The sequence below is a fragment of the Cynara cardunculus genome, unplaced genomic scaffold (assembly GCF_001531365.2).
Source record: "Cynara cardunculus var. scolymus isolate 2C unplaced genomic scaffold, CcrdV1 Un_Scaffold_196, whole genome shotgun sequence".
Taxonomy (NCBI): Eukaryota; Viridiplantae; Streptophyta; class Magnoliopsida; order Asterales; family Asteraceae; genus Cynara; species Cynara cardunculus.
In genome coordinates this window covers 101857-120049 of record NW_020200567.1, presented here as the reverse complement: position 1 = coordinate 120049, position 18193 = coordinate 101857, and the positions used below count along the sequence as shown (strand labels likewise).

At 35.6% G+C, this 18193-nt stretch overlaps 3 protein-coding genes across 3 annotated transcripts; all 3 read left to right on the top strand.

Annotated features, from left to right (window-relative positions):
• Positions 1-281: 281 nt before the first annotated feature.
• Positions 282-3862, top strand: LOC112501519 (glucan endo-1,3-beta-glucosidase 8-like). The gene is made up of 2 exons (XM_025105175.1): positions 282-892; positions 2629-3862. The coding sequence occupies exons 1-2, from the start codon at positions 558-560 to the stop codon at positions 3734-3736; spliced, it is 1443 nt and encodes a 480-aa protein (XP_024960943.1). The 5' UTR covers positions 282-557; the 3' UTR covers positions 3737-3862.
• Positions 3863-4971: 1109 nt separating this feature from the next.
• On the top strand, positions 4972-6936 carry LOC112501511 (glucan endo-1,3-beta-glucosidase 8-like). Its single transcript, XM_025105156.1, has 2 exons — positions 4972-5312; positions 5763-6936. Exons 1-2 carry the CDS (start codon positions 4972-4974, stop codon positions 6934-6936), a joined length of 1515 nt encoding a protein of 504 aa, XP_024960924.1.
• A 3352-nt stretch (positions 6937-10288) lies between these two features.
• LOC112501526 (PHD finger protein ING2) lies at positions 10289-15045 on the top strand. Its single transcript, XM_025105181.1, has 7 exons — positions 10289-10411; positions 10504-10575; positions 11040-11230; positions 12171-12234; positions 13329-13582; positions 13685-13723; positions 14788-15045. The coding sequence occupies exons 1-7, from the start codon at positions 10366-10368 to the stop codon at positions 14890-14892; spliced, it is 771 nt and encodes a 256-aa protein (XP_024960949.1). The 5' UTR covers positions 10289-10365; the 3' UTR covers positions 14893-15045.
• The last annotated feature ends 3148 nt before the right edge of the window (positions 15046-18193 follow it).

Here is an 18193-nt window from a genome sequence, read left to right as displayed (position 1 = left end):
AATTTCAAACTCGAAACACCCTATTAAATACTTTAATTAATAAAAATAAATTAATATCTCCATTTTTTATATTATTTTCTGCAAATTAAACAAAAATCAAATAACGTTCCTTTTTTAAAAAATTTCAAGTTCTTCACCTTTTTAAAACATTCACTACTTTCCTCTCCACTCCTCGTTGAGAATCACTTCTTCTCCTTCTCTTCTCCTTTTTCACACACACACACACACACACACGCACCGATTTCACCTCAAGATTTGCCGACTTTTATACATTCGATATATATAATATACACACACACAGAGCTCCACGATCTCCCTTTTTCTTCTTGAAGAAATCCCCCAGAAAAAATCGCCGATTTTCGATCCCTTTTTGTCTCACTTCTCAACTGCCATTTTTGCAGCTTATATCTTCAATCTCAAGCACTGTAATCCCCACTTTTCGTCTTCATCGGCTTCAATTTTTAAAAACCCCCAATTTTTTTGTTGAAAAAATAACACCCAAAAGATCTGATTTGCATTCAGTCGAGATTCCCGGCTGTTTCAAATTCAATCAAATAATGTCGGGGGTGGAAACTGTCGTTTGGGTATTGTTGGGGGGCCTGTTTCTGCTTTGGTCAGAAGTTGAAGGGATTGGTGTGAACTGGGGGACGATGGCTACCCATAAGCTGGATCCGAAAACTGTGGTTCAGATGTTGAAAGATAACGGGATTAATAAAGTGAAATTGTTTGACGCCGAGCAATCGACGATGAGTGCACTCGCCGGCTCCGGCATCGAAGTTATGATTGCGATTCCTAACGATCAGTTGCTCGCCATGAACGATTACGGTCGAGCTAAGAAATTCGTGCAGCGTAATGTTACCAGATTTAATTTCAATGGCGGTGTTAAGATCAAGTAAGTTTTCGATTTGATATGCTTTTGGATTCGTTTCTGTTCTTGAAGAATTGGATTTTGGTTCTCGAGGTGGAATATTTGGGTGTTGTACGTTGTGCTTTGTTTGTTGTACGTTGTTTGGGAAGTGGAAATATTGGGGTTTTGGGAATTTGTGCTTTAGGAAGTTGTACCATACAATAAAAGATAATATTAAAAAAAAAACTCAAAATAATTACAATAAAAATTTAAAATTTCTAAACCATAGGGATGACAATCGTAATTTTAAGAAACCATAGGGACGAAAAGCGTAATTTAGTCAATGATTTAGGTCTATGATGAATTGTACTTGATGCATTGGAAGTTGTACGTTGGATTTCATTTTCGTTCTAGAAAAAGCCTAACTACGTGGAGAGTTTTGTGGCCAAGTGTGGCGAAAGGATTGGTGCTTTAGGTAGTTGTACGTTTATAACGGTAAAATTTAATAGTTTATTTATTTTAAAAGAAAATAGAATTAATTATTTAAAATAAAAAAGTTTAATTATCTATTATTAAAAAATAAAAGGGATCGTATAAAGTTTAACTCGTTTTTTAATGAAACCGTGTGATACATTTCAAAGGAAAACTTTTGAGTGTTTGAGATTCTTTATTTAAAACAACTTATGTTTTTTTTATATAAAAACACTTATCAATTTATTATAAGTCAGACGAGTTTAACTTATTCAAAAACTTTTTATTATCGGTTTGACATCAGACTAAGTTGTTGTCCAAACACTCAAAAGTGCTTATTAGCGGTGTCATACCAGAATAAGTCAATAAGTTGTTTTTATAAGCAATCTCAAACACCTCTGAAGGTTAAAAAAAACCGAATATTCATAGCAGAACACTATAAAAGTTTGATACTAAGTGAAAAAAATAAAAAATGCAAAAGTATGGTTCTTAAAAGAACTTTTTTTTTTCTATAAGTATGGTGCCTTATTGGTTTGAGTTTTGACTCCAAAGGTCAAAGTTGTCTGGAGGTCTCACGTTCAAATCCAAAAAGAAATAAAAATTCACTAATGGCCACGGAGGTCTAAATGCAATGACTTTGGGCTAGTGGTCGTTCTGAAATTAGTCGGCTCGTATAACGGGTTGAATATCTGGGTTAATAAAAAAAAGATTTTTTAAAGAAATTTTTTGAGATTAAAACTCCAAAATCTATTTTATTTTTATTTTTTTGAGTGTTCATTGGAGTATATGAAAAGCCGTTGCCACACTTGTGAGTTGTACTCTGTGCATTGCATGTTGTACGTTTCATCCAACCCCATTTGGGATATTTTATGCGAAGCATATGTACGTGTTTATTGTTGCTTTAAGCAACTTCCCAAAATATTTGGATCTCAGCAGCTTGTAGCTTTTTATTATTATTATTATTATTATTATTATTATTATTATTATTATTTTAATATTTTTATAAAAACCAAATTCTTATTTTAATCGGAGGTATTTTTAGTGGTGGATCCAGGAAATTAATGGGACTGGAAGGAAACCATGTAAAATCATGGTGAAAATAGAAAATTTAAGCTAGTCAACAAAAGTTTTTGATTTTTGACTGGGAGCCTTTCTTCCCGATGCTTAAAGGCTGGACCCGCTCTTGGGTATTTGCGTAAAATCTATCTCAGATTTAAAAAAATCTTTACGTAAATATGGATCCTTGTACACATTTGCGTATAGTTTTTTTTTTTTTTTTAATTTGGAACTCCGGTTTTCTTTTGTGACAGATATGTTGCTGTTGGCAACGAGCCGTTCTTGAAAGCATACAACGGCTCGTTTATGAAAACAACGTTCCCGGCACTCCAGAATATCCAGAATGCCCTGAACGAAGCGGGAGTTGGTGATGTCATCAAGGCTACTGTACCTTCGAATGCAGATGTTTACGGTTCTCCGGTCGACAGTCCGGTCCCTTCGGCCGGGAGGTTCCGGGCTGATATCAATGATCAAATGACCCAACTCGTAGATTTCCTCGCCCAAAACAATGCGCCCTTTACGGTCAATATATACCCGTTTCTGAGTCTTTACGGCAACGACAATTTCCCGGTTGATTACGCTTTCTTTGACGGCGTAAGCCAACCGATTGTCGATAACGGGATTCAGTACACAAATGTGTTTGACGCCAATTACGATACCTTGGTCTCGTCTTTGAAGGCGGCGGGCCATGCTGATATGCCGATTATTGTCGGAGAGGTTGGGTGGCCCACCGATGGGGATAAAAACGCCAACATTAACATGGCGTATAGATTCTATAACGGGCTTTTACCTCGACTCACCTCCAACAAAGGGACCCCACTAAGGCCCGGCTCGATAGAAGTTTATCTCTTCGGGCTTATTGATGAGGATGCTAAGAGTATTGCTCCGGGAAGCTTTGAACGACATTGGGGAATATTCCGATATGACGGGCAACCGAAGTTTGCGATGGATATATCGGGTCGAGGACAAAACTCGTTTTTGGTACCGGCCCAAAACGTGCGTTACCAAGAGAAACGGTGGTGCCAATTCAACCCGGACGCAAAAGATTTGAGCAAACTCGGGGAGAATATTAATTACGCTTGTACATTTGCCGATTGTACACCGCTCGGGTACGGTTCGTCGTGTAACGGGTTGGATGCAAATGCGAATGCTTCGTATGCATTTAATGCGTACTTTCAGGTGCAAAATCAAGACGAAATGGCGTGTAATTTTCAAGGTTTGGCAATGGTGACGACACTAAATATCTCGACCGAGACCTGTGCGTTTAACATTCAGATAGTCGGGACGTACTCATCGTCGGCTTCTCGTTCTTCGGTTCATCTTTTCGTATACTCGCTTATTCTCGTGTTTTTGTTGTTGTAGGTTTGATTGTTGGTGTAGATAACGCAAGTTATTGTCATTTTGAGAGATAGCAGCATTGGTGATTTACGAATTGACGATACATTCGTTTATCAGAACTTTTTTATGAAATGTGATTGTTTTACACCCATTTTGGCTCTTTTTCGCTGTATTTGATGGCTATTTTTATTATCTTTATAAAAAAAATATTATTATTAAATTAAAAATAACTTACTTTTGTTATTAAATTTAAATCAAATTATAATAAAAAATTGAATTAAAGAAGTTACAACAAAAAACGACAATTATTAGATAGTTAATTCGATACTAATATCGATTTATTGTTTTTCAAAATTTTATGTTCTTCAAATGCATATTTCATTCAAAAATAAAAACATTATCGTTTGCTGAAAACCACATAAAATCGTATTATATCGATAGAGACAGATAATAAAAACTAAACATTAAGATTGAGATTTATGTCGCTCCATTGCGCGAGTATCTTTCTAGTTTATTTTGAATTTATTTAATTAATGTTGACTTTCTCACCAATCTCAAAAGGTTGATTACTAACAACCTCAATTGATTTTACACATAACCCATTTCGAAAGGACACCAATGTGTTAACCACATGAGTGGTGCCTGATTAGTTTTAACTTGGGCTCCAAAGGTCAAAAGTGTCTGGAGGTCCCAGGTTTAAATCCAAGGAAAAACAAAAATCCACTTGTGGCCACGAAGGTTCAAATGCGGTGACTCCGGCCTACCTGCAAAACAAATGGGAACCCTGGGATTAGTCGGCTCGCATAGCGGGTCGAATATCCAGGTTAATAAAAAAAAACACCAATGCGAGGGGAATCTTTTGGGTCCCTGCAACTGAGGTAAGCAAGGGGCCCGAAATCGAACTCATGACGACATAACCCATCTTGTATTTAAACAAAGTCGCTTCACCCCTTTGACAACTGCGTTACACGTCAGCGGACGAAGAACTACTGCTACAGCATAAAGTAAACTTATTCCTAAATTGGAAGGGCTTTGTAGGACTATTTCTGAAGGCATTATTTTTGGATCTTTGTCCCAAATTTTAAGGGCAAGTGTTGGTGACAAAAAGGCGTAAAAATTCTTATATAAAGAGGCTTAACGAGTGTCACCATTGTTAACCACCATTCCAATTTCACCGATCGCCGCCGCGCAATCTCACTCACATCTTTTGGCCACTCTCTGAATCTGACGGTGCTGGTGGTGGCACCGCCGGCCGGAAAATGGCAAAACTTTCGGATACGGTAAAACTCTTGTTTATAAGTGCAATTGTGTACATCCTTTTTGGTCCAAATGTTGATGGGTTGGGTGTGAATTGGGGCACCAAGTGTAACCACCAACTGCCACCGGACACGGTGGTTCAAATGTTGAAAGACAATGGACTTAAAAAGGTCAAGTTGTTTGATGCCGATGGGATCGTATTAGACGCGTTGGCCGACACAGGTATCGAGGTCATGGTCGCTGTCAAGAACGTCGAACTCGATTCGTTGACCAAGAAGAGCAACGCCGAGAAATGGGTCAAGAAAAACGTTGTCAAATACGTCGAGAAGAAAGTCAATATAACGTAAAATACGACTTCTTACCGCACTTTTGTTTTGTTTATTATGCAGATAATATAATATTCATATACAGTAAAACTCACACACACTTTTCACGTAGTCACACACACTTTTCACGTTCTCTGGGGCTTGAACCCTTACTACAACAAAGACTTAGTCGATAAGATCGAAAAATAAAGTGTCATATATAAAAGCGTTATAAGAAGTTTATAAGACGTTTTAGGCGTCTTAACAAATTTTTAGGACACCTTTAGTATAAGGTCACGTTACCAATTTTATAGGACACTTTTGAGAAAATGTTATATAAGACACTTAAAAGTTGTTTGGCTTCCTATAAACTCGATTTTAACGTAGTGCCTCGATCTCCTTAGAATTCACTCAAAACCCGTGTACCGCTGAGCCAATGACCATTTGGTCGTGGAATATATGGTAACGTATTATCTATCATTGTGCAGGAGTGTGGCTATCGGTAACGAGCCGTTCCTGAAGGATTATAAAGACAAGTATGTGAATTCAACGCTTCCGGCATTGCAGAATATCCAGAAGTCCCTCGATGAAGCAAAGCTTGGAGATAAAATCAAGGCGTCGGTTCCGTTCAATGGGGATGTTTACATGTCCCCGGCGTGGAAGCCAGTTCCGTCTGCCGGGATTTTCCGTCCCGATGTTTCCGATCAGGTTGAAGACATAGTGGAGTTTCTCCATAAAAACAACGCTCCGTTTATCGTCAATATCTACCCGTTTTTGAGCCTCGCGATAGCAGACGACGGTTTTCCGATCGAATATGCGTTTTTTGACGGTAACTATACCATCCAAGATGGCGACGTTGAGTACAACAATGTGTTCGACGCGAATTACGACACTTGTGTATCGGCTTTGAAACAGGTTGGTCATGGGAACATGTCTATTGTGATTGGGGAGATTGGTTGGCCCACCGATGGCAATCGATGGGCCAACAAGTCCCTGTCGTCAAGATTCTATAACGGGATCTTGCCACGATTGGCGGAACACAAAGGAACGCCTTTGCACCACGGTCATATCGAAGTGTACCTTTTCGGGCTCCTCGATGAAGACGCAAAAAGCGTACTACCCGGAGATTTCGAGCGTCACTGGGGTATCTTCGATTACGCAGGTCAACCGAAGTTTCATATGGACCTTGCCGGAAAAGACAAGAACAAGACGCTCGTGGGAGCGAAACACGTCCAGTATCAACCGAAAAAGTGGTGCGTCGTGAATCACGACGCTCCGACCGACCACAAGAAACTCAACGAGAGCGCTTTGTATGCTTGTGACCGTGCAGACTGCACCCCAGTCTCTCATGGCGGATCGTGTAGTGGTCTCGATTTCGCTGACAAAATGTCGTATGCTTTCAATTCGTTCTTTCAAGTAGCGAACCAATCGAAAGCCAGCTGCCATTTCGGGGGGTTAGCCATTGAAGTCGACAAGGACCCATCCAAAGGTCCTTGCAAGTTCAATATCCAAATAAAACCATATGAACCACCGTCATCGTCGCCTTCGTCATCGCCATCGGATTCATTATCACCGTCGGATTCATCGGCACCACCTCCAGCCGCCGGTGCTCCGCCGATGGTTTTGGGTCTCTTTGCCATGCTTTTGTTTATTTTCTTTTAGAGAGGCACCATTTTTGATAGATTCATCAAAGAGATAGAATAACTGTAGTAATAATTATCATTTTGTTTTGTTAAAATATAATCTTTTAGGGTTATTATTATTTAAGTTTTTTTTTTTTTTTATTAACCTGGATATTTATGCGAGCCGACTAATTTCAGGACGACCATCTGGTTTGCAGATAGTCCGGAGTTATCGAATTTCAACCTCCGTGGCCATAAAGGGATTTTTATTCCTTCTTGGATATGAACATGTGACCTCCTGATACTTTTGATTTTTGAAGTCAAACTCAAACCAATCAATCAAAAACACCGCATTAATGATAATGCTTAATTACTTTGTACTGGTTTCTTTCGCGTTAATAGTACAACATGACTATGCAAAATCTTTTAAAAAATAACTCTCATTTACGTGTCACGCTTTAATAGACATCATCTATTACGTGAGTGGGCCTTGCTTCAATGGGCTCGATAACATCCTTTACCTTTTACGTGACTCGTACCGCACCCTAGGTCGTGTCGACCTATTGTAATGACAAGTGGCTCGCTACACACATCGTTTTCTGACCCACGCCTCTGCGACCCTAGGTTGCTTGCTATATCGTATATGTTGCCTGAAACAATTGTTTTACGACACATTGAGCGCCAAATAACACTTAGAGTGCTTTTCCATTACGGTTCATGTTCCAAATTTGTGATTTAACTGTTTGCACACGCATAAACATGAAAAACTCGGTATTTTTATTAATATGTTGTACTCAACGCCCCATTTATGTTCTAAATTGATAATTGATATTATGACATATCTCCTCGTAAATAATTGCTAACAACGGATGAACACATACTTTTTGCATCAAATCCGTCACTTATTTGAATGTCGTCATGAATGCTATTTATGTTTACTCTCCTCCTCCTTTCTCATTCCTTTTCTTTATTTGATTCAAATATATCTAAGGGCCCGTTTACCAAACACTTAGCCGATAAGTGCTTATCGGTAAAATTTAACACTATTATTTATTTATCGAGTAAGATTTTGTTTCACCAAAATGACATCCTATGCAACAATTTACCCGGTAAGCTCTTACTGTGGTAAGAGTCGTCGGCCTCACTTACCGGGTAAGACTCGTGGTCCTTGTCTCTCTCTTACCGAGTAAAATTATTTATCGGGTAAGATTTTTGGTTCTTACCATATTTATCCGGTGAGATAACGCGACTTTGTAAGTGTTTGGTAAACGACCCCTAAAAAATGAAAGTGACAGTTGTTTCCAACGTCATTCCAATTTTCATGTCAGTTTTCCTAAAGTTAATGGGTGCTCAACAATATTTAAGAACTAAGAGGGTAAAAGTGCAACAAACTTAAAAATTAAGGGACCAAATGAATCGTAATGCAAAATATGTTTCTCTCATAGGACACAAAGTGATCAGTTATGAAATATGCACTAATTAAATAAAAACACAAAGATGGAGGGTTCATATTTTTAAAACAAACAACAACAATATTGTCTCACCTTCTGCGCAACGATCGGTTCTCTCAGACTCGCACGCTCGAGCCAGCTCTCTCGTTCTTTGCTCATCGCTCTCGCACTCACTCGGTCACTTTTTTAATCGCTCATTCAGGTTTTCTCTCAATCTAAGAGGTTGTTTACCCAAATGCTTACCCGGTAAGTGCTTATCTATAGGAGTCAACGCTATAATTTATTTTGATGAGTAAGATATTAGTACATCAAAACGTATTGAATGCAACAATTTACTGAATAAGCGTTTACCTGGGTAAGAGTCGTAACTTTCACTTACCGGATAAGACTCTCCACCTTTTTAATCGCTCTTACCCGGTAATAAATTTTGATATTAGTCCTTTTTTTTAAACTTTTGTTGCCCTTTTGATTATTGCAACATGTTTGATTGTTTATATGTTACATCACATCCATTGGCCCACACCTCTAACGGGCCGTTTACCAAATACTTACTTGGTAAGTGTTTGTCGGTAAAATTTAACACTACTATTTATTTACAGGGTAAGATTTGAGTTCACCAAAACGACATCGTATGCAAATTTACCTGTTAAGCGCTTACCGTGGTAAGAGTCGTCGCCCTCACTTACCGGGTAAGACTCTTGGTCCTTGTCTCGCTCTTACTCGGTAAGATTCTTGGTTTTTATCATATTCATGTGTTGAGGTAATATTACTTGGTAAGAGCTTACTCGGGTAAGCGTTTGGTAAATGGCCCCTAACTCAGATTTGCTTATATATTTGCTTTATATTTGTTAATTTGATGTTAATTTTCTCAACTTTAATTGTTGTTTTGTTGATGTTAATTTGTTTAATCAATCCAGAGTTCTTTAAATTTGATTACTTAATTTTAATTTGCAGAACATCATATTTAGTACTAAAAAGGTAAAAGGATAACGAGAATCAAACGGCGAAAGTTGAGAAATTTTACGAAATGAACCTAAAAAACCCGAATAAGTCCCTCGAAATCAACTAAAAAAACCAAAAAAGTTTTTCAAAATAAACCAAAAAAACCACAAAACTCCCTTAAAATCAAACAAAAAACTTGAAAAATTCATTGAAAACGGAATTCGATTAAAAACACATCAAACGACTTTGCAGACATTTTATCTAACTAGAAGGGTACTCGTGCAATGCATCGAGATATATCTTCATTTCTGTATTTCATTTTATGCCTTTTTTATGTCGATATAATACGGTTTTATGTGGTTTTGAGAAAACGATGATTTTTTTATTTTTGAATAAAATATAAATTTGAAAATATTATAAAATTTTGGAAAAAATTTATATCGATATCAATATCAAATTAACATTTTTAAATTTTTTTATGTTTTAGAGTAATTTTCTTAATTAAATTTTTTAATTATAATTTAATTTAAGTTTAGTAACAAATAAATTTAATTTAGGTTTAATAATATAATTTTTTTATAAAAATAATAACTAAAGTATTTTGTTAGAAATCAATGATTATCTTAATTATATTTTAGATTTTTTATATTTAAAATAAGATACTTATTTTGTATTTGATTATGTTTATCTGCAGTTAGTTACACGAATTTAGATATGAAGCTTTCATAAGTTGTACTTACGCACAATCTACTTGCAATCTTGAGTTTTAAATAATATGCATTAATAAATAGTATTTTACGCATAAAAAATGGTTTTTAATGGTTTTTGTCAAATGTTTTATAATATAGTATAGATTTGAAGGTGTACTCTTTTTTTGTAACTTCAGCATTCACCCTACGAAAATTGTAAAATGTCTAATTGCTCCCTGAACTTTTGATTAATGTACAAAATTCACCCAATCAAAATGATGACGTTTTCCCTAAAAGGAAAATTCTCCCTCCTCGTGAAATCTCTCTCCTTATTTCAAACTCTGCAAACCCTAGCGAAAAAATTACGCGCGCTCAGATCTTACGACTATGGCGATCGCGAGAACCGGAGTTTTCGTCGACGATTACTTGGAGTGTAAGCTTTATTTTGCATGATATATTCATCGAATTTCAAATTGTAAAATTTATTCTAATCCGGTTGGTTTTTTGTGCTGAATTTTGTCATAGACGCAAGCACATTGCCGGCAGAGTTGCAGAGGCTTCTGAATACCATAAGAGAACTCGATGAACGTTCCCAATGTATATGTTCATCTTCTTTCATAGTGATACACACACAATGTTTATTATGCACAATACACACACACGTTTGTGTTTGTGAGTGTGATATGAAGGGAAATGAGGGCATGATGAAAGTTTGGGATTTTTTACGTAACACTGATCTGATAGTGATAACGGAATGTAGAAGGAGATTAATTTATCAGAACTATCAATTGCTTTACTCCCTTTACATCACTTGCAATGAATAGGCAAATTCCATTTTCCATGTACACCATACCAGTTGTGTAAATTGAGTTCTGATGCTGAGATGATAGTGCTGATAGTCAAACATTAAGGACTATTTGGGAATTGTGAAGAACTTTGTACTCAAAATTGGAAATTTAATGCATTAGGTTTTCAATATAAAAAGTGTATCTTTGTTTAGAGAGAAAAGGAATATTAATTGTTAATTGAGTTGATCAAGGGTGTTCTTTTTTGTGTTAAAGCCATGATAAATCAGACAAGGCAGCAGACGAAGAACTGCTTGGATATGGCTTCTCAAAACTCCAATAAAGGCAATCATGAAGATGGTGACATGGCCTTTGAGAAGATGAAGAAAGATATTGAAGCAAACCAAGATAACGCCTTAAGCTTATGTACCGAGAAGGTCCTGCTGGCACGGCAAGCTTACGATCTTGTGAGTTTTTACTTTCTTAGCTTTGTAGATGATTACAATTTTTGCTGTTGTCTTGTGATTTACGTGTTCTTTTAAGTTATTCTCTCTGAATGTAGTTCCCTTCCAAATTGACTACTTAGTAACTATATGCTATTTCAATTTATGGAACTTGTTAGAAAAGAAGCATTGGTTTCAATCGGCACTCAGTTCACTGCTTTAAATCATATTGCACGAATTTGTTACTCATGCACCAATTCATGACGCTTAGGGGCTGTTTGGTTGGTTTTCCATTAAGCTGTGTATGGATAAAGCTGTCTGTGTCGATTAATTTGTTTGTATGGATTGAGAAGGTTTTTGCTTGGGAGGGTTTTTTATAGATGGAAGGAGCCTGTTTTTTAATCAGGAGGTACAGATTTGGAAAAAAAAAAACTTCGCTTTATGCATAAAGCTCCCCTTAGAAGCTTACTGAATAAGTCACTTTTTATATCATTAAGTCACTACCAAATAGTCATGTATAGTTGACCGAAAAAGTTGTGAATTTCATTAAGCTTATTAAGCTGCTAACAAACAAGCTCTTAGTCTGTCGCATACTGTGGAGTTGGAAGAATGTTAGATCTTAACAAGGCTTCAGTTGGCAATATAATCTTGGTTTCTTTCTGAACCAATGTTGAATCTCCTGGTAATTATCTTTCTGGCAATAGCCCAGAAAGTAGGGCTGCCTTTTAAGTTACCCCTTGCCAAATTTTTCTAGTGCTGCAGAAGTGTGTGAGGTTGTGTATTTGACCATATCCCCAACTTCTTGAAAATTAGACTATTGTGATAAAAAATCATAGAGAAGTACCATCATATGGGAATATATTATGTGCTCTATATTCTATTGGTTATATTGTGTGTGTTACCTTCCACTATCCTTGTCCTTGAGATTGTTTTGCCTCTTATGTTCAATCCAACTTACTTTCAGATAGACAGTCATGTAAAACGTCTTGATGAGGATCTGCACAATTTTGCTGAGGATTTGAAGCAAGGTGTGATGAGATTTACTTTTAATTACTCCCTCTATCCCAACCCCCCCCCCCCCCCCCCCCAAAAAAAAGCTTGTGGATCAAAATGGAAGTGGTTAATTTCAAGTAATGATTATTAGTTGGTGAAAAGTAAAAACAGGATTGACAAGTTCCCAAAAAAGAAATGTTGCATTTTCGGAGACAACCCAAAATGGAATATTTTACATTTTTGTGGGACGAAGGGAGTATATAGTTACTCTGTTCGCTACAAAACAGATGATACACTGATGTACTCCAATGCTCAAATTGGCCGAATTGTAGAGTTTCATATGATTTACTACTAGCAAAATTTATGATTACAAGAAAGGAAATCAGCTTTCAAGAGGCTGCGGATCTCCCAAGGCACACGCCAATGAAATAACAAAACAGAATGCCTCTCCTCAAACCCCTACCCCCTATTTATACTAGTAACGGCGAGACTCAATAAAACCTTTCATGCATACTTGTACTAGCTAAGCATTAGCCACTTGTACTTCTATTACCCAGCTTACTAAATAACTTGTTAACCCTCAGGGTATAAAATGCACTTTGACTTGTGATTGTGAGCCATGAAGCAAACAGTAAGGTACTCCAACATGACCAGAAGGTCACATGTTCGAGTTATTGGAACATTCTGCTTGCAAAATCCAAGGAGCTCTGCATATAAAAGCTTTTCTCCCTAAACAATAAACATATCTATGTTATACTGTTTATTTACTTATAAAGTTTGAGGAAGCTAAAAGATTTTCTTCGAAAGCTCATAGCCGTTTCAAAATCGAAGTTTAGTTGAATTTCAGAATCAGTATACCGTTCCTGATGTAGTAAAAAGAACTCTTCATGTACCATTTTTTAATTTAAAGCTATGTTTCATTTTGGCGTCAAACTTCAAGTTATATCTCGTTTCTTTGAAACAAGCCGGTAGTTTTTGTAGCTTACGGTATTCAGTTATATGTAAATCAAAATAGTTATGATTCATTAGTGTGGGTCGTAGTGGTATTTATCGGAATCAATTCTTAGATATGTCTGCTATAGAGTTGCTAACTCGCTAATTAAAAAAATATTGCTTTTATCATTTGCAGAGGGAAAATTACCAGCAGATGAACCAGCAATACTTCCTCCGTTACCTTTAGTTCCTAAAACCGAGAAGCGCAAACCGATATATATAACACCTCAATCTAAGAAGATTGATTACAGGGATAGAGAGTGGGATCACAGGGATAGGGATTTCGAGCTCATGCCTCCACCAGGTGGCTTCAAAAAGGATTATCCCACCCCCTTGGAGATGGATCAACCAATTGATCCAAATGAACCCACCTATTGCGTCTGTCATCAGGTTTCGAGTTCTATTCGACTTTTGCCATCTATAAAGAAATTAAAATGATGTATTCCATGTTTTCTAGTAAAATGATCGAGAACATCATCTTTTTTTTTCCAGGTTTCTTTTGGTGATATGATTGCCTGTGACAATGAAAATGTAAGTTGCTGTTATCTCTCCCTTTGTTTCATATTTATATGGTCAGACTTTCTTAATTGAGTTCATCAGTTAAGATGGTAACCAAGGTTTTAAAAGACGGAATCGGGACTTAGGCGTTTTCCCTCAATGAGGAGAGGCGTAAGCCTTGAGGTGGCCCGAGGCGGAAATATATATATACATCAAAATATGTATATATACTACACAAATATATATAGATTTATATACGATATATATAATACTAAATTACTAAGAGGCGCTAGTCGGTGATTCTTGACAGAGGAACAAGTGAAACTAGAGATTTGCTGAGAGGGTGTGGAAAAATTGGTTGTTTGGAGGATGAGGAAGGGTCAAACCACACTTTTTGGTTGAGAGAAGAAAGTACTAGCTTTTGGGTTTTAAAATATTAAAAGTACACATTGGGGCCGGTCGGCTTTGACTTTTAGTTTTTTAAAATAAAAAAAGACACATCATAAAGAGAAAGTACTACTAATGCCATAAAGCTTATAAAAAAGCCAAAAAAAACATTACTAAAGCATATCATCTGAGGGGTAGGCCTTGACAGCGCGTCACGCCTCCCTGAATCGCTTCATTGAACCAAGGCGTAAGCCTCGTCCAGGGTCCAAGAGGCGCCACCCTAGGTGCTGTTTTGGGCTGCCTCGCCTCTAGGCGTACATCAATACCATGATGGTAACAATATTCAATTGCTATGAACTTGCTGGCAAGATAATTCCATCTGAAATGCAACACAGCATAATCTTGGAGATGCTTGTTTCATCATATTACTGTTTTCATCATTTAATGTTCTTTTTCCTTCCATTTTGCTCATACTTTTGCACCAAGCAGGGGTCTTCAGGTAAATAACCGCTCTACTTTTTGGGGTAGTGGTCAGGTCCGCGTACATCCCACCTCTAGACCCTGCTCTCGAGCTGAATAAACTGTTCAGTTTTTTAATTTTTATCTTGTGGGTCCTATCTATTTGGCTTAAGAAGGGATAAAGATGTGATTGGAGGTTGAAATTAATACACTAAATAAGGATTGGTTTCTTATCGTGTTCCTTTTTACAGTGTCAAGGTGGCGAGTGGTTTCATTACTCGTGCGTCGGGCTGACACCCGAGACGAGGTTCAAGGGGAAGTGGTATTGTCCGACGTGCAGACAACTTCCATTGTAACGGGTGAGTTGTTTGGTTTGTATATGTTTTGTATAACGCCGATTATGTGCCTGTTTCCGTCTACTTCCTTAACTGATGATTTCAACATCTGGGGTTTGAAGTGATCATAAATCAATAAATTTGTGATGCATAAAAGCACCAAACTTTGTGAAATTAGGCAGTTTTCAGTTCCGGGCATGAGCTAGACCGTTAAAATTAATGGGCCGGCTCGAAAGATAAGAAAAGATTCGGACATAAATAATTAATTTTTTTAATTAATTTATATTTTAAAAGTGGTTTTGGGCTTGACTCCCATATTGAGTACCAAGTGTCTCCCAAATATATATTATATTTGATATGTCATATAATATGTTCAGATTCCTCATGAAATATTAGGTGGATAAATATTTTGTTGATGAAGAATCCAGACTCTGAAGGTATCCTCAGTATTTTTGAAACTATTTTATTTCTTATATTGGTATATTTTCCGTCTTTTTTCAAGTTGGGAATAAAATTATGTATCTTGAATGATTTTACATACAACAGGTGAGAGTTAGTTCTTAAGCCTGGTAAAAAGGGGTTTGGTTTTATTATATAAGCCGGTTGGACAAAAAAATGCGTTACTTCCTGAATTGATCACCTTGACCTATAACATAAACATGATATGGGCAACGGTTAAACATTGATACGTTTGCTAGACCGTTAAAATTAACGGTTAAACATTGATATGTTTGCTAGACCGTTAAAGCTATTCCCATTTTCATTCTCTGTCATTCTTATTTCCAGTTCCCGACTTGAATCAAACAAATCCCTTAATTTATCAATCTAGTATTGAGCATAACGAAATTCTATCAATCGAACATTATTACAAGAAACATGTGAACAGAAGCATATTTGAATTGAAAAAAACCATATACACATATATATAAATTAAACAAAACGATGCAAAAAGTTACTTGTATTCTTTGTACCATTGTTGTCATAAACAGCAATCGCGGACCCCTTTTGACATCATAGACTAGAGCGATCTCAACAAAATGGCTCATTATGATTCATACTTCAACTGAGAGATGATGAAAACAAAGGTTCCGTAGCAGTGCTTAAAAATCTGATCAACTCGACCTAACACGAAATAACTCAATTCGAAACAACCCGATTTCTAATCATGTTGTATAATTTTCAGACCCTTGATATTGGGTTGAAATTGAGATATTATTATTTGAACTCAAACAAACACGATGAACCCGACCGATATCCTTGTAATTCTTGGATTTAATATGATTGTTAAGTTTTCATTAACATATATATTAGACAATTACACTATCACGTACCCTTTTCATATGCACATTTTTCTATCTATTCTCTATCTCTATATAACTCATTCGTATATATGTTCAGTAACTGTGAACATATATACGTAAATTTAAAAATTAATTGAATGTGATATGCATAAGATTTAAGAAGTATGAATAAGTTGTATCAAATGGTTGATGATAAAAAGATAAATTATGAGTAGAGAAATAATATATTCAAGGTTAAAAGAATATTTTAATGTATCAAAATATCAACCCAACCAATACAAGTTGGTTGGGTTGGGTTACACTTTGGGTTGGTTGAGTTGGGTTGGGTTAAGATTTTTCAAACCGCAAACATTGGGTTGTTCAAATGTTTTGAACTCGATCAACCCAACCCATGAGTACCATTAATTAAACGCTTATCTGGGTAAGAATTTACAGGTTCATTTATCTTACTGGATGAACTTGGCAAGGGTCGAGAACCTTACCTGACAAAAACAATGATGATAATGAAGGATCTTACCTAGTAAAGGAGGGTGACCATTCATACTCGGTAAGTGTTTATCGAGTAAATTGTTGTATGTGATACTGTTTTCATGGACTATAATCTTACCCGGTAAATTAAGTTGAAGTATTTGTTTTTTTTTTTTACCGCCGAACACTTATTGCGTAGCAATGAGGGAGTCAACCATATAATGGGCATGATTTTGTAATAGTTGAAATTTGAAGCATAGTTTTGGCATGTGAGGGTACTTAAAGCATAGAAGCTCAAATTTCCCATTTATTAATTATTATTATTTTCTTCCCTTGGATTTTTGAAAACACCAGAGCGGGAGTCCAAATGGCCCAAAAATCAAATGAAACGGCCTAACTAAAATGACAAAATTGACCTTCTCCCTCAATATTGTTTAAAAGTATTTTTAATTAAAATTAAAGTCACTAATAACAACATTAATTTTTATAATTTTGTAAATCTAACAATAAGTTTTTTATGCTTCTTTTTATTTATTTATTTATATGTTTTTATGGTTTTAAAAAACAAATAAAATAGTGCTTTGATTTATAAATAAATAGGTTTATAAACATAACAGATTTTAGATCCTATTTATTGTAACAAAAAAAAAATCCAGGTTTTAAATGGCGTGAGACATGATCTGCCGGCAAGGTTAATCCTTGAGCCTAACGATATGGTAAGACCACGATGTTTCTCAAGATGTGACGTATGACGACAAATATTTATATCATATACAATTATAGGGGTGGTTTACTTTGCAAACTAAGTCATTTGTATAAATCGTGCAAACCTTGTTAAACTAATCATAAGTTTCCTTTTTTTTCACTTTTTTTGTAATTATGACAGGTTAATTAATCATTTTTATTGTGAATGATGTTAATTATGGATATTATCACTTCATTATATTAGTTTTAAATAAATACATGAAATAGTTTTATTAAAACGTTGAAACAACCGTATATGAAACAATTTTATCAAGAAAAAAATTATATGAAACAATTTCATTAAGTTAAACAATGAAATCGACGGATAAGGATAATTTGTACAAATAAGGTAGTTTGCATTTGATCGCTACTTTATAATTACATATATATATATATATATATATATATATATATATATCTATACTATATTATAAAACATTTGACTAAAACTCTTAAAAACTCTTAAACCCGTACATCCCTAAACGATTTCATCTCTATCAGATTTCATCCCATAACTGAATTCGTATAACTAACTACAGATAAACACAATCAAATACAGGATAAACATCTCATTTTAAATATAAAAAATCTAAAATATAATTAGGATAATCATTGAGTTCTAACAAAATACTTAATTATTATATTTATAAAATGTTATATTATTAAACCAAAAATAAATTATTTCATTATTAAACTTAAATTAAATTAAAAATAATAATCTATATTATATTATAAAGCATTTGACAAAAACTCTTAAAAGCTACTTTTTATACGTAAAGTACTGTTTATTAATGCATATTACTTAAAAC

Coding starts and splice junctions, on each gene's coding strand:
- LOC112501519 (XM_025105175.1), top strand. CDS start 558: ATGTCGGGGGTGGAAACTGTCGTTTGGGTATTGTTGGGGGGCCTGTTT. Junction 893..2,628: donor AATGGCGGTGTTAAGATCAA/GTAAGTTTTCGA, acceptor CTTTTGTGACAG/ATATGTTGCTGTTGGCAACG.
- LOC112501511 (XM_025105156.1), top strand. CDS start 4,972: ATGGCAAAACTTTCGGATACGGTAAAACTCTTGTTTATAAGTGCAATT. Junction 5,313..5,762: donor GAGAAGAAAGTCAATATAAC/GTAAAATACGAC, acceptor ATCATTGTGCAG/GAGTGTGGCTATCGGTAACG.
- LOC112501526 (XM_025105181.1), top strand. CDS start 10,366: ATGGCGATCGCGAGAACCGGAGTTTTCGTCGACGATTACTTGGAGT. Junction 10,576..11,039: donor ACTCGATGAACGTTCCCAAT/GTATATGTTCAT, acceptor TTTGTGTTAAAG/CCATGATAAATCAGACAAGG. Junction 12,235..13,328: donor TGCTGAGGATTTGAAGCAAG/GTGTGATGAGAT, acceptor TATCATTTGCAG/AGGGAAAATTACCAGCAGAT.